The sequence below is a fragment of the Lethenteron reissneri genome, chromosome 33 (assembly GCF_015708825.2).
Source record: "Lethenteron reissneri isolate LAM-NWPU_2019-01 chromosome 33, ASM1570882v1, whole genome shotgun sequence".
NCBI lineage: Eukaryota > Metazoa > Chordata > Hyperoartia > Petromyzontiformes > Petromyzontidae > Lethenteron > Lethenteron reissneri.
Window position 1 is genome coordinate 8253005 of NC_083811.1, and position 17483 is coordinate 8270487.

At 40.0% G+C, this 17483-nt stretch overlaps 1 protein-coding gene across 2 annotated transcripts in view; it reads right to left on the reverse strand.

Annotated features, from left to right (window-relative positions):
- Positions 1-17483, reverse strand: part of LOC133350289 (tetraspanin-4-like) — a 70713-nt gene that overhangs the window by 11715 nt on the left and 41515 nt on the right. For both annotated transcript variants that reach the window (XM_061564473.1, XM_061564474.1), the window contains 2 exons: positions 6497-6688; positions 4753-4827 (listed from right to left, as the gene is read on the reverse strand). In XM_061564473.1, coding sequence (XP_061420457.1) covers positions 4753-4827; positions 6497-6688 — 267 coding nt within the window. The remainder of the gene's footprint in view (positions 1-4752; positions 4828-6496; positions 6689-17483) is intronic.

Consider the following 17483-nt stretch of genomic DNA (forward strand, 5'->3'; position numbering starts at 1 on the left):
CTGCTAAATCTGATTGCGCTGGTATTATATTCTTAAAGGTCAAAATAAGGAGATAATTTTTTTACTTAAAATGCCTATATGCTACTGCTTTATTTTCTCTTCTCGTGTGGCACATTTTTCAAGGCTTAGTCACATAGACCATTGCCATTTTTATTGAAATATTAGCATAGGTTGTAATAATATTTTGATTTAAAGCTTTCGTGACTGCAGGGATTCATCTTCTTGGTTCTTTCGGTAAAGTCACGTAGAAGGGAAGTAATAAAATAATAAAAAATAAATTTAATTTTATTATGTTTTATTTTTATTATTTTATTACTTCGCTTCTACGTGACTTTACCGAAAGAACCAAGAAGTTGTAATAATATTTTAAGTCTTTGCTGCGCATGAGCACATACTACATGGACACGCTAGCCTTGCAAATTAGACAATGTACCTTGCACACGACTAGCAAATTGGCAGGTGGAAGTACTGTACGTCTGTGTGTGGAGCTGTGAAGGACAGGCTTTGAGTGACTCATCAGAGGTGAGTCACCGTAAACTAACAAAACCTGGATGTGGGACACATTTAGGTGAGATGGGATGATATCAAGATTGGCTTATTAGTATGGGCCGATTAATTACAATCATCATCGCTACTATAGTTATGTCATACTCCCAATATATCTTCTTTAGAATTAAGCATGCAAGCTAATGTTATGCAGATACAGTAATAGGAATTCAATGCAGGATTCACTACACCGGCAACATTATTGCTAATTATTTTGATGTAATATAACCCTCAATATATAACTGCATCATAAACTGCTGCCCCATTTAAATAAAAAAACGTATACGTTGTTGCATTTTATTTTTAATTTCCTAATATCACAAGCTATATTTATTCATGTGTTCTATTGTAGCTTAATTTAGCTTCGTTTTGCTTGCACTTTGAATCTGCAAAGCTTAATGTGTTATTTTATTATAGGATTCGTCCTCTTTAAGTTTGTCCAAATATGCGTCTATGTGTTGTAAAAATCGGCTCGATCTCAACGGGCTCTTAGTTACAACATACAGCTGGCGGCCTCCATACACCACGTCAGCCACGTAGGGTTGTGTGCCCATACTTCACAATGCTGGTCAATGCGGTGTGAGCCTTCCCGGTTGTAAATAAAAGTTTCCGTCTATACGTCTGTCTGTCCGTAATGCATTGGTAATGTGCCTGCCTGGATTTCAGTCTTTTTTCACAGCTGTTGCCAATGTATTAAGAGTATTCGATCACATTCGATGGGCAATAGCTAGTCATCATTACTTCAGAATTCATTCAAATAAGAAAAACAAGTAAAGTGGATACAAATCATCGTCTGCAATAAATAAAATTAGCGTAGTTTTGCACAGTCATTTCAGAATCGTGTTTACCTTAAAAGTTGACAATGCCTTTCATTATCTTGTGTACTCATGTAGAAACCGTTGCTTGTAATGGTTTAAATCAAGGAACCTCAACGGCCCATCCAAAATTCTCCTGCAATCGATCCCTGCAATCAACCTGCCAACTAATCCTTCAGGCTCACAATCCCCAGTGGCTTCAGTGTTTGCTATTAGCACTTGTTTATTGGGAGATAACAGAGGTAAAGTGTGGTCAATTGCTATTGGGAGACATGTTATTTGCTAAATTGAAAACCAAATTAAAACTGCCGGTCATTTGTCTACAGTGTTGGCTCCATGGCCCTTAATTAGGCATGACACACACGCACACACAGAGAGTGCAGTCAGGTAAGGGACACTGTGTTCCATTCTTTAGTCAATGCTGACCAGGCCACGTTCAACATGCTGGTGTTTCTGGAAGCGAGAGTAAATCTCTTGGACTCGGCCCAGCGGAAGCACGTTCACCGCTTGTTGCAGAAGTTCCCGATTCGAATCCGGTAGCTGCTCTGGTATTTACCGCGAGTTTATTAAACACATTCCTGCGGAGGGAGCTGGTAGGAACGTTAGGTTCCTCGGTCAATGGCCAGGGTCAACGGCGGCGTGGTGTATTCCGCAAATATGCCCGACTGCGAGGGCGGGCACAAGCCGGCGTGAGTAGGTTAAACGTTGAGTTTTATAAGGGCACCACGGGGTGACCAGCCCCTCCCCACCCAGCACCACTCCTCCCACCACCCACCCAGCCACACCCTCCCCACCCAGCCCCTCCCTGCACGACGGACGGACACAATAATCCCCTGTGGGCTGGTGTAACCAGGAGGTTCCTACCAGTATCATAATAATGCACACAGTCTGCTTCAGAGTGGACGTTAACGATCCCGTGATGTGGTTCGCGAGAGAAAGCCGTTGTATCCAGCATCACGTGCCCAGATTTACCAAACTATGGAAATTATCTTCTTGGTTCTTTCGGTAAAGTCACGTAGAAGGGAAGTAATAAAATAATAAAAATAAAACATAATAAAATTATTCTCACGACGTTTTGGCCACAACGCAAGCAGCCAAGCTCGTGTGCTGTTTCATTCAGACTCTGTCGCCTCGACGGACCTGGTTTTCACCTGAGGACGGCTGCTTGCGTTGTGGCCGAAACGTCGTGAGAATAATTTTATGATGTTTTATTTTTATTTTTTTATTACTTCCCTTCTACGTGACTTTACCGAAAGAACCAAGAAGATGAATCCCTGCAGTCACGAAAGCTTTAAATCATATGGAAATTACTTCAATTGCACGTTACACAAGCGTTGCCGAACTGCTGGACCATCCTGAAAAAGTATTCATGGGACTCAGCGAGGCATTTCTGGGTAAGGAATCGCAATAATAATAATCGTGACCTCCTTTATGGGACAAAGCAGGTCAAACCAGCAAGTTTGTAGTTTATTTGGACAAGCCAATAAGTGGGATCTACTATTTCATGGGTTATTGCCGTTGTTCCGATGCTTTTTGGATTGTACCCATGTGTTGTTCGGCACGATGTCTGATGTTTTGCTCCACGTGCCCTTTCTAAAGAAGCTTCCAGCAAGCAAAACATCAGCCATCATGCCAGACAATATGCAGTAAAACAAAAATCAAGCCATGGATCCATAGAATGGGATCTGACACAATGAATCAACCACCTACAATTGGACATCGGGCTTCGCAAATAATAAGGCTTCGTGGACTCTGGTGGGAAGCACCCTGCTGAGAAAACAATTACTGGATGCCATTTAATTTACAACAGTCAGATCTCTTATTAATTGCAGACATTCGTGGCTGTCTACTTAATTAAGCTGTTACCACTTTCTCAGTGAAGAGAGCTGTAATGTGTGCAGGATGTACTTCGTATAGGAAAACTGTTACATCATTGTGTGCAGATTTCAAAGTCATGAATTAAAAGAATTTTTTGCAATAGCACTAATGATTTTATATATAATACATGTACTAACATACTTTTTGTATGTTTATATTGACAATTATTCTTCATCAAAAGCGTGCTTAATCTTTCAGCAAATGTGTTACCGACTTGTTATAAAACGGCAATGTTGTGACACACTGATAGGCAAAAAAATACACTTTATAGTGCAAGATTAGTGAGTAAAACTCGTGCATGCTAATGATGCAATACGCTCTATTTAAAACCGGGTACGTTTCCTTCATTTTTCCTTTTGTGTTTTTTGTGAGATGATGTGCCGCCAACGATGTCCGCGAGCCATTTATTTGTGAACACTCCTCGGAGAAGCTGGCATTCGAAGTAAAAAAAGACTGCGGCTGTGATTTTTCACACGCGTGGCATACTGACAAAAAACATACGCGTGTTTGTTTGCTGCCAGTGTGGGGCCATTGGGAATATTGACGGCAGAGCACAATAGGAAACTGGTTTGCACCGGCCGCTTCAGTCATACTTTGTCAAACAGATATCACAGCATTCCCCTTGGATTAATTATTTGTAATTATTTAAGCAGCGCAACATGCCAGGTTTTTAGCAGCGGGAGAAGTTCGGAGCTTACTTTCAAACAATGACTGTACCACTCACAACATTCATTTGTTAGTTATAAGCTGTGGTTTGAAGCCAAGGTCAATACATTCAGAAATGTAATGCATTCTAGTTTATTGTAAAACTGCGTGCAATATAATACGTGCTTCATGATTATTTATTATTTCCCACTTGCGTGAAAATTATATGTAATACCATAGTGACAATGCACGTTCCTCATACGTATCATGGTAAAATATTCTGTAGCTAACACGGCATGCTCATGAGCTTAGAAATATATTGCATTCAATACCACACTTGTCATTTGATATACAAGGATTCTCAGTTGACCACAACTAAGCCTTGATTATCAACAATGCGGGCAAGTCCTCACACTCACATCAAATAATTATATAAAATATTTCACTTGACTGTTGCAACATTCCACTATTCATATATGTCGCGACAAATTGTATATTTTTTACTTTCAGTGTGACAATACAGTTTTTGCTACCAGAGCACTCACCCCACCAATGTGTTCCACTGCTGACATGAAGCAGAGTTACAGAAATCAAACCCTCCCACGGGACATGTGTTGGCAATACAAGACTAAGAAGATAAAGGGGGAAATTGCCAGCAGTGAACAAAACAGTCACCTTGAATTTCCAAGGTGAGGCGGCCTCCTCCGAGGCTGAATGGACAACTTAGATAAAAAAAACGTACAAAATGCAGTTTTCAACTGAAACACCCCATTCTTTTGCAACCGTGGGAAATGTCACTGTTTTATAGAGAGTGACAGAGGCAATAACAAAGCGATTGATGAACAAACAAAAAAGATGCGTAACATACCACATCCTCGTAAACGATGAACAAGATGCCCCCAATCAGCTGCAGCGTGAAGATGATCAGGAGCAGGATGAAAAACTGTGGAGATTGGAAGACAACATTCAACAAATATACAAGGTGTAAATAAAGGCATTTTCGATTAATAAGGAATTATAATTAGACAGTAGTTTTAAAAGCATGGTTGAAACATCACCGATGTATTCATTCTCTGTTTTGAAGTGTATGCCAAAAAGCTGAAATGCTTGAGTGAACTTTAACAGCAGATAAAGTGGAAGTTTTCAAAATAATTGTGCTCAAGAAGTTGAACATCTGGGACTCCCTTCAACGTCAATACTACGTGTGTCATTGACACCATGGTGGATATGTGTCAGTTTAGAGGGATGAATTTCATACGATGAAACCCTCATACGAAAGAGAGTGTGGATGTGTGTGCGTGTATAGTTCTATATACTATACAGTGGTTAGCGCGCTGTGTAACGAATCTGGTGAATTCCTGCTCACGGCAAACACCAGTGACAATTATATGAATAGGTCCTGCGCCTCCCCTAGATCGACGCAGCCTCAAATGAGTACCTGGTTTCGTGTGTAAAAATCGCCACTAATAAAACAAAGGCGGCCGGGCGTGGTGGTGGCCACCCGCCCCTTGTGTACCGTGCCAGCCTTCTTCGGTGCCCTAAAAAGTGTGTAAGGTTTTACGTGGGATCTTTGTATAGTTGTATCAACCAAGCTAAAACTGCAAATTGTAATTCTTTAATATTGCACGGTACCTTTATGGATATGCTGTAAGTTATGTTTATAATTACTGAGCAAAACAAAAAAAGGCTTAATTTGGATTCTTGTACGTTTCTGGTCGATAATTTTTATTACCAGACAAATCCGAGGCTCTAATTTTCTACAAAATTGCCGAAAAACATACGAGTAAGTGTGTTGACTAATAGGCATGTGGCCCACGTGCATATTTATAGAGCATGGCTGAAAGCATTAAAAGTGTATCCACGCAGGCTGAGATAATATGCAATAGGAGCTAAGATGGTAATGCGGCAAGGAGAAATGAGCTATTTGTATGGTCTCATTGAGTGAATATGTTTACACATTAAGCAAGGTACTTTCTCATTGCTGAATAAGCGAGCCTGTCGTGATGAATTAAATTTACAATCCTGAACTAATTTCTTTTTCGAAATATTGCTGGAGCTCAAACACCTTGAAGCACATTTTTCTCTCATTCATTTAGTTTATATTCTAGTACTTTACGTGAATTTTTGTAAAGCGGTCATTGCACCCAGCGTCTAATTTCTCATGGAATATTTTCTGAGGCACCCCCACATAACTGAAATTAAGCCCCAATTATACATTTTACCACAAATGTTTTTAATCTCATTTTAAAACATGACAACCGTGTTGAGTAATTACATAGTTTCGGTGAAAATTACATCCAGAAAATATGTAAACTAGGATTCGTAAAAAATACTGCCAATTTAAAATAAAGAGCTTGACATCATTGTCTCTAAAGCCTTTATTGTGCACGAGTGTGCATATTTTACAGGCCCTTAATTCCCACAATTATTTCAAATTGAATGCGATTCCGTTGGAGGGGCGTTCACTCTTTCCGCAAACAAGCGCCCTTTGCAGAGCCGTCATTTGGGCCGTCGTTTTGGTGGTCTCCTTCGAGAATCAAAATCCATGCGAGCGACAGAAGGTGAGTGCGTTTACAAGCGTGGCACCGGGGGCGCGAGGGGAAAGGGCGTACTGTGAGCAGCAGGGCACGGTTTTCTTTGATGGCTCCCAGGCAGCCGAGAAAGCCCACAATCATCATGATGGTTCCACCAGCAATAAGAAGGTTGGCAGCCGTGAGGAGTGGGAAGGCCGGCGAGAGGGTCGCAAAATTCCCTTGAGTGACCGACAGCCAAATGCCCACACCCAGGATGCCACAGCCACCGAGCTGCAAGAGAGACGTGCACAAAAGCACCACATTTTATTGTATCCACCTCCTTTCATGACCGGAAGAGGCTCATTAGTTTGGTGACATTGTGAACGTTAATTAATAACCACTGTACCACAATGTGTCCCGCTGAGAGCGAGACGGAGCAATATATTACGTGTAAACAGCTCACGTTATTATTCCTCGAACACGTGAATGTAGTTTGCCATCAACAAATACAGATTACACTGATAAAGAGCACAACTTGCACTGTAAGTTGTGTGTGGCTGCTGATGACGATTGCAAATATGTGGCACTGATGATGCTCACGTTGATGCAATGAAAATAACATCAATGTGATAAAACATTTGCAATTCATATCCATGATTACAACGTCCACAAGATGTGCTGTTACCCTTCAATTACCCATTTGAAATTATGAAGACATGAACCAAATTGGAAGTCATCCGTGTATATAAACAGTGTTTGTGCCTGGCACATATAAATTCTGGTCATTGGAGATGACCTAAACTCACAAATTATGGTTTAAATTTAACTGCATTGCCAACTAGAGATGCTCACTGTTCATAACAGATGGGCAGGACATATACCATGAAGCATATTACACCATTTTCAGGAGCGTAGATGACAAAATTAATCTCTTTTTATTCGAAAGTAATAAAATCAGGTCGTTTTTACTTTGTTCCAAAGTCAGTGGGAGCAGGAAACTCCCCTTGGCAGAGCTAAAGAGCTCCGCAGAGTGCAAGACCCATTCACACTGGGTCCACGCTTCTCCTTTGCCCATAACAGCCTCCATATTGCGGAATGTTTGCTAACGGCAGACACAGGCGAGAGAAAGAAGGGCCCCTCCCTCCCCGTGCGAGGGCTGCCTGACACGGATGACGCGAACGATCAAAAAAAAAACACCACCCCATGCATCCTCGTCGCAATTAACGCCAAGGTCGCAGAGGCACAGATCGGCTACCTGGGCGGCAAACAAGCAGACGTGCACCACCACCACAATTCCCATTCTCGTACCGCCACCACACTCTTCAGTGCCATTTCTAGCCCACGGGAAGTGCAATCGTTTTTTTTGCTTTTACTGCACAGCTGGAGTCCTAAGTCACGCGTTAACGATAAATGCAATTAAGACTTCCTTGAGTGATAACAGGTGCGGTGAAGTGAGTTGATATTCGGAAAGCAGGTGGCAAGCAGAGTTTGAGGTCCCCCGCCCCCCAAACCACCCCTCTTCTTCGAGCCTGTCCATCCACCATGGGAAAGGGGGCCTTGAGCCTGCGATAACGCGAATTCACGCCGGCACAGACGTGGCATAAACGCAGCGCCTGAGCCATTTGTCCCGTTGATAGCAGTGGATGTAATCGACAGGTCTTGACCAAAATCACATGCAAATTCACTTTCGTCAAGATTTTGACTAAAAACTTTCGTGACGGCAAGAATTCATATTCTTGGTTCTTTCGGTAAAGTCACGTAGATAGAAAATAAAAATAATAAAATACAATTTAAAATAATTAAATAAAAAATACTATTCTATATAATTTTAAATTTTTTTCTTTTTATTTTCTATCTACGTGACTTTACCGAAAGACCCAAGAATATTTCGTCAAGATGTGGAGTGGGCGCGATGTGTGGGATATTCCCTTATTTGTTTGTTTTTTTACAACAGAATTAAGGATGCTGTCGCAGTGTAATGGTAGGCACACACTCAACCTGAAATCATGGTCACCAGCTCGATCTCCCAACGTGGCATTTAACACAATGGCCAGGTGAATTAAATCCGCCCTCGCCTCTGTCCACCCAGCAGTATGAATGACTACACCACAGTTAGTTGATCGGCAGGCCATGTGTAGTGGGCATAGAGTATGTGTATTCCCACCTCTTCCAATCTATCTGGTCAGCGTGGAAGAGTTGGCCAAGTACTTCAACAGGGGCTCTCTAGAGCTCCCTCGAGTGGAGGCCCTTCAGCGAACAGTGGCGTGAACTACAAATTGCAGAACTGCGCCTCTACCTTTTACACAAGGATTGTGGGGGGTGAAAGGACATAAGGCATGGCTATGTGATATCTAGCTCCACACAATCCCTGCAGGGATTATTAGTGCAAACTGCCAAGGGGTGGCCAAATGGTTAGGTTCCTCTGTCCTTTATTTATGAGCCAGCCAGAATACCATTATAATACATCAGTGTGAGCTACCACTGCACTCTCCATGTTGCCAGACTTTGATAATGCTGATTTACCATGACAGCTAAAATACGCACAAAGGAAAACAAAATCCTTAAAAATTCCAAAGAAATAAAATTAGGTTCCAAACATGACAAGAATAATGATTTTTCTGCATATATATTTTTTGCGGCAAAAAGACCATCGCAGAAGACATTACTGTAGTTGAAACAAAAAAACCTCACATTTAAATGCTAAAAAGACCGAAATTCAGTGTGAATTAAATTAAAGACAAACAGGTACATTAAGTAATCTTAAAAAGTTGACTATTTTTTCACTTAGCAACTCCACATTGAAGTGGACAACCAAGTTTATTTGAAAACTTCCTTGGTGCACCTTCAAAATTGTACAAAACTATAAATCAGATAGAAAGCACACAAGCAATTCCACAAAATGCCTCTGTTAAAGAGATTTGTTAGGGAGCCCATGGCAGTCCCAGACAAATGGATTAGAAGCTGAACTGAACTAGGTAACATTCTGGCAATCGGTGAACAAGCAGCAAGTCAAGATGTCATCGATCGACGCGGCCAAAATTTCAGACCGCCACTGTGTGACTGGATGGACAAAAGAGGTGTCTGAGAAGCGAGTGCCATTTTTTGTTGTCATTCATTGCACAAATTGGCAGCTGTGAACATTTGAATAATCCGAGCTTTTCTTCCTTCCCTTCAAGTTTATTGCAAATAGAATGTATATATGTGTATGTATGCTGAACTCCTTTCGCATGGTGCGTTGCCAACCATGATCATTTACTCAGAGGTGTGGGGGAAGGACAACAAACTAAACCAAAATGCACTTAAAAAAAAAAGAACCGGGTTATCAATTTAGTTTGCATGGAACAATATTAACGATATTAACATTGACGGTTCTGCAATCACTTTTAATCTGAGCAAAAAACTCCCGAAGATTCCTGCAGCAGTAGCGTGTGGTGAAAGCTGGAGGGAATAAATGTTCAACACGCAGCCCAAGCCCAACAAAATACGCTTGGAATATTAACGTGTAGCAATGTATAAGCTCTACCTCCTAAATCCATTTCCTAATTTGTGCGTATTGACCTATCAAAAAGGTATTATGCATATTTTAGTGGGCTCATTACCGAGACCTATATTATTAAATAACATGGTGGATGACAGCAGCTTGGATTAATAAAATTATGTTTCAGGAAATAAAACTAATATACGTACAACTATAACATTACCGAATAGAAAATTGCGCATTCAACAACTGGTGCAAGCCCTCCGCACCATAAAAACAATTTATAATAATGTCATTTATCACCATCAGCATGCTGTCCATTACTGATAACATTTCACCAAACTTTTCACTGTGAAAAAAAACACGAGCAATGTAATAACAAAGCCGTAATGTTATTCTGCATCAAAAGAGCAAACAAAAAAGAGATGAGGGGAAGATACGTTTGGGGAGTGAAGCAGAGAAATATGAAAGAGGAAAAGTAAAAAAGGATAAAAATGATATGGATCGAAACAAACACAAGCAAATATTGAGATAGTGAGAAAGTGAAAGATCCTTCATATCGTAACACACTGCAGCTTATTACTGGGATATGAGAAAGAGATATAGATAAAGAGATTTAAAAAATATGATACACAAATAAACCAGGATTCATAAGAACATGTATTACCTCTGTTTAACACGTAGGCTTTCGCGACCAATATTATTCCTAATCAACGTTTTTGGGTTTAGATCGCGTTATTTATAAATGTGTCATAACCCTCCACCACCCTACACGGCCAATCAGTAAAAAAGTGTCACGTTGACAAAAGACAGTGAACTATTTGTCTTTTGTCAACGTGACACTTTTTTACTGATTGGCCGTGTCGGGTGGTGGAGGGTTACGACACATTTATAAATAACGCGATCTAAACCCAAAAACGTTGATTATGAATGTATTACCTCTACATGTGAGCACAGTAGGAGAAAAAGCTACGGAACTTCACAGAAAAACACTGAAAATCTATTACATAAAATACAGATATATAAATACAGGGTTATAAAAAAGCTCAATAATACATTTAACAATGAAAATAGATAAATATGTACAAAGCAAAAAATGGAATGACACGAACGCATACAGATCAAGACAGAGGGACCTGACACCAGCGATAAACAAAAGCGGTCCTGAGAATGACAAGGCGTGAGTGCAAGCGATAAACACAGAGCACGGGTCTCTCCAAGGTGACTTCCTCCAAACAAAGCACACAGCATGCAGAGTGAGTGGAGCTCTTCTCACAACTCCAGCTGTGAGACAAGGCACCGAGGATCAAACAACTCGCTCTACCGCACCTCCTAATGACGCCTGCAAAGGACGACACTGGAGTTCAACAAAGGCGCATGAGCAAAACCCCTTGTGAATCAAGGCTTGGGGGGGGGGGACGCACATTTTGATAAAAAACAGAAGTCACGATCCCAGTTAAAAAAAAAAAGTTTACACACGCAAAAAAGGACCAGCATAATTGCTTCTCAGCACCCAAACTGCATATAGTTAATTGCCAATGCGGTAAAACTGCTATGCTGTAAAATACTTGACGTTGGTGATGTTGGCAAGTGTGCATGCAACTACTCAAAGAAGTAGCTCTAATTAAATAAAACAGAACACAAATGGGAAGCTGCAGTAATCCTCTGGACTACGTAATTTCATAGACGGCCATCGACCCTATTACATACGAGTAACACGATGTGGATAAATACCTGATGAATGTTAACATCATTGTGCCTAGCCTTTACGTGGCCTCAACGTGCACATAGGCTGGCACAAGCGTCGTGGTGTTGTCACCGCCACTTAGTGGCGAATGGCGGTTGTTGTTGTAATTGCCTAGCCTTTGTAGACTATGAAATCGCATTCAATACTGACAGTCATCCAAGCTCTCAAAAACCAAGGCCTAAATAATATATTTTCCAAATGGAGACAATATTAACCATCCTAGATTTGCTGATGGAATCGTGATTGTAACATCGAAAATGGGGAGAACCTACAGGAAATGTCAGAGGAACTTAATAGGGAAGGCTGTAAAGCTGGGCTCAGGATAAATGAGCAAAAACAAAGATCATTTACAACAAGTTCGCGAAATAATTGTGTCAGAGGGACACGGCTGAAGCTCACAGCAGCATATGTACATATCTAGGGCAGCCTTTGAAGGTGGAGCCAGACGTAAATTAGAAAATAGAAAGGTGGATTAGAGCAGATTGGATATCTTCCAAAAAGCCAAACTTATATGCTTAGTTATTTCGGGAAAGTCACATAGAAGGGAAATAATAAAATATAAAACAATAAAAATTCTCACGACGTTTCGACTGCAACACAGGCAATCATCATCAACTTCGACTGTGTTTCAGTCGAAACGTCGTGAGAATTTTTATTATTTTATATTTTATTATTTCCCTTCTACGTGACTTTACAGAAATAACCAAGAATATGAATCCCTGCAGTCACGAAAGCTTTAAATTGTTTATGCAAAGCAACAGACGAATATGTCTAAGTAACATTATTATTGTTGTATTGAATATACTACCGGCTATGACATGAAGATAAGAGAAAATATTTTAAAATAAATTATTTAAATAAGCTTTTTTGTGTTACGTTTGTTGTCCTTTCCCCACGCCTCCAATTAGCACGGTTGTCTCCGTACGTTGTGAAAGATGTTCAACATACATGTCAAATTGGGCAGGATACGTCACTTGGAATGATGATGGCCAATTGTCAAGAATAGCCAAGGCAGGGAAGGTGCCCGAGAGGATGTCCACTGCTGATATGGAGCAATGCAATCGCTCAAGTGCAGTTGTCATGAGGATTGTTGTGGTACAGGACCATGCGAGATGGTGGGGGCTTAGGAAGGGCCCTCATCAAACGCTGGGCTGATTATGGCTGATGATGATGATGGTCATGATGATCTCGGGTCATTCAAGAAAACCAATGTTTAACTGCAAAATTTCCGAATCAACTTAGAATAAAGGAGTTGTGCGAATTCATAACAATTCCACAAAATGCCTCCAATTATTTATTTTGTTACAGATTCCTTTGCAATGTTTCCACTTTCAATCGGAATGAAAATGGCAGATTTTTTTCGATTCACTATGTGTTTACATATATGTTTCTATTAAAACATTGTGTTAAGCAACAGTAATGAAAATTATGGCGTTACATTTCTGCAACCCCTAGCCTTATAAATATTAATGAACTTTCGACGAAGTTTACCCACTGAAATGTGTTGACAGCAACAAAATATGCTTGGCTGAAAGTTTAATTAGTAAGTAACACATCATCTATAGCATTATAATCTGTGGGATGTTCTTTTTTTATCCACACTGGTTAGAGAGTGTTTTTTCATTAAAGATGACCTATCTTCTCTCTGGTACCAAGCTTACACACTAGAAACTGCTGAGAACCACATTGAGTGTAATACCCGAGGATCCTGAATTTACATTAGACCTCAGCTACTTGATAAATGTCTCGATTAATGCTGACAAAAAGTAAGGCCTGCAAATATTATACAAGTTAAGACCAAAATGCATTTGTAGATGTGTATTTTGTAATCCATGTCTAGGAAAGGTAAATACAATTGTGTGATGGCTGTAATTAAATTCATTTCCAATGTTGCATTTTCATGACATACAATACAATGACAATATACACGATACGAGAAATGATATGATTTATAAAGAATGGCAAAAAATGGTATTGCAATGAGTGTGCTTAATTTTCGACATTATTCTTAAATGTCATAGCTTTTGCAAAATCAAAGGTGACAAGCCCAAGAAGATCACGGATATTCTTTGCTTGCCCAGCCTTGGGGCTTGAACCCATGATCAGACCTAACTCTAAGTGACGAGCAACACCCTGTCATGGAGAGTTGGATACTGCGCCCCAACAGCATATCAAAGAGCCCTGAAGGATACGTGTCCTGGTTTACCAGCTTTATCTCATCAGTGATAAATTCACTGCCCACCGACTTCGGCAACTTTTGACCAGTTCATAATGCATTGTATGCTGTATACCTTATAGAAATTATTTAATTTTGATGCCATGCAATGTAACATCTTTAAATGCTAATTGGTGTGGTAGCCCAACAAACAGATGGATTGAGTTAAATTATGCAGAGTTCAGTCTGCACGTGAACAAAAACCAGCAGCTTGCTTATCTGTGACTAATTCATCAAAACAATTGCACTCGTTCTAGGGATTTTCCTCAATTCTAAGACAACATTCTCAAAAAAAGAAGTGTAATGATAGATTAAATGATTGATACAGAGGCATTTTTTATTTGACGCAGACCTTTTGAACATTATTCATAAACGGTCCACAGTTAAGGAAAAGTGGCATTCAAAACGAGTGCAAAGAAGCTCACAGTGATTTAGTAAACACCACATTGCAATTCAAGTAAGAGTACAATATTTTTATTTTCACTGGCTCCAATGCAGTATGAGATGTTGTAAATTAATTTATCATTGCCACAAAAATTAGATTTACCCTGCTAATGAGCATTGTATTCCAACAGCAAGTGACCTGAGACTCCGGTGTAGGTTACATGGAATCCCAGTGGACATTTGATTACACGCACTGCTGCCTTTTTGGGGAAAAATGCGAGAGTTGCATTGTCAATTCCATTTGCATGAGACAAAGAATTGCCCAGTGTAAATACTGTAAAAGTCATTATTCTTACGATTCGTTTAATTTTGTTCATTGTAGGCAAGAGGGGCAAATGTTTCTGTATTCTTGTGTGTATTATATGCGGCACACGAAGCATTTTAAAACATTTTACCTGTTCAATTAAATACGCAATTAATTAGAGAGACGATGACCGCTACATTTTTAGTTGTTGTAGTGTATGTATTGTACAGGGAAAATTTGAGTTAACGCACACGACATACAATTTTACTATCAAATTAATCATCGCAATTATGGACATTAATACTAAATGCATTTGGCAAGCGAATGAGATTTACAACCTGGTAAAATAGGGCTAGACTTCAGTATACTCACTGGTACTATATATAATTAATGCACAATATTAAATACACTGCAATTAAATTGCATTGTGAGAAATGAATTCGCATAACCAAATTGTGCTTTCAATTGTAATGCAAAATTACACCACAGTGCAAAAGGCAACACTAAATGATACATATTAGCAATATTTCAAGTGGGAGATTTTTTTTAATTGGAAAGATATGATTACAACCATGTTAATGTAACACTTTGAAATGGCAGATGACAGAAACAGACTGTAATGCAAACATCAAGGGGTAGTTATTATAATTGTATGTTCGATATTTTGCTTGCATTAAACACATTTCTGTAAAATTTTCGTGGATTACCAATTCAAATATTAATCTTTTTAATTATCACCAGCATCTGCTTTTAATTAATGAAACCCAACTGGAAGTATGGAAAATTGTTTTAAAATATTGCCAGCAACTAATGAGTCATTGTAAAACATTTATCATGTTATAGAGGTCTCATAATCATGCACTGTTTCTGACAACCATCAATTAAGTTCATATTTATGGGACATCTGTGCACTAATTATAAAACATCAAATTCAAATTTAGTTAATGCATCCCTGCATAGAAACCATGTACTTGCAAGCTGTATTTAAGAAGCATTTAAAATACAAAGGAAAAAGCCAATGTTCTAAGCTGACTGAAAATATAGATTGGACACTGTGGATGTAATTTGTTTTGGTTCTCACAGACAACAGCTGGGCCAGAATTTTAGGAGACAACTCTACGGCAATGTCCCAAGCTTTACAGCAATTTATATCAGCTTAAGACTTTATCATAATAAGCATCGCAAATGGCCTGCTGAAGGATTGACAAGTGAGAATCAATCAAAATCTGGGCTCACGCACGAACTAAGCAGATGCCAATGAATGAATATGTGGGAGCAGCTCAGAGGCAGCTGTGGAAGGCGAGAACAGGGTCCCGTAGGGAAGGTGGTTAGAGGCATCGATAGCCCCCCCACTCCTAACCCAACAGACCGTGGTATGACCCTCAGCTAATTACCCACATAATCAGACCTTCCGAAGCATGGCTGGCTTGGACGTGCACATGTGAGCAATGATTACACGACAATTCACATGTTGGCGACGTTTGTTCTGCTTGGAGCCATTCCCCACCCCCCTGCGGACCTTTCCTGCTGTGTAAAGTGCACAGGGTGTGCACGTCAGAGCGGCCAGTTTTCACACGCCGCCGCCGCAGTGCAACACGCGGCATCAATTCCGTACGATCAATTCCCTGACATTTTCCAAAGCAACCATACATTCGTTGACATCCACCGCCTTCATTTATTGAGCCTGAATGTCTAATTTGCCACGCTCCCGTGGGATTCCCTGCAAAAAAACTAATCCAGGGGCCTTTGGAGATGTTTGTCCAATATTGAGCACTTGAATGTTGGTCTTAATACCAACACAAACATTTTTTCCCCACGTATTTATTTAATACAAGAGAAAATGCTTCAGGTATACACCATAGTGCAAACATTAGCAACCCCCTTCACAATAGTTACTGCTTTTTTGAAGGGGCTCTGCCACTGATTCACTTGTTTAATGAGAGTTCAAGGAGCTTGTATTTAAGGAAAAGGTTAAATCAATCAACTGCAACAATCTTAATAGTGTTCATAAATAGGTTACTGACTGCAATGGAGAGAATTTTGTTTTACAATCGGTGCAAAAGTTCAATTATATTTCAAATGGCCACTAAATTCGCATTATTTATTTTCTATAAATTACTTTATATCGTCTTAATAAAGTGAGGAAAATGAAAAAAATTAATGGTATTTCTAAGCTTCAGTGTGTTTTTAAGAATTGCATCAGTTCAGGTTTGGTAATCAAGCAAGGTAATGTTTTCAGTGCAAACGGTAGCTGCCTTCAGTAATTTAAATGTATCATCTGTATACAAGAAGTGCTATTATAAATATTTAATTTCCACCACACCTCTGCGAGGTTTAATGTCTAGAAGTACATCATTACGTGCAGCATGTGCGAGGGCAGGTACATTTCAGAGAAGAGTTGACATTCAGCGGAAGCTGGTCCTTCATTTCACCGATCAAATAGGCGCAGATTCTTCTGTTTAACGGACATTGAGGTAGAACACAGAGAAAGGTGAACAGGACAATGACTCTTCCCTCCTTTTCTCATCTGCAGTTCACACCAGCCACTGTATTCCCCAAACCCTTAATCTCATTCAGGGCTAGTTGCAATTTTGGGTCACTAAATCCCTGTCGTGTGCCGACTGCAGAGACAGAAATTAACCAGCAAGCACAGAATGAACAAAACCTGCTGCGTGATTTTACTGAGAGAGAGAGTTGGAGTTATGGGACCCACACATGCGAAAGTGTTTATGGCGAGTCTCTTAAGCCTATTTTTTCATGTCGCTTCACTGTATAATTCATGGGGCTTGTAGGCAGTGGATATTGTATAGGGCACAGCGGGGAAAAGCGAGGAAACAAGAGCAGTGGCACCACATCATTATGTGGGTGGGAAAGGCAAATCTACACGGCACGCGTTGATTCACGCCGATGCAATTCAGTGAATCGGCTTCATTTGGGGTCGCCATTTGATTCAATAAT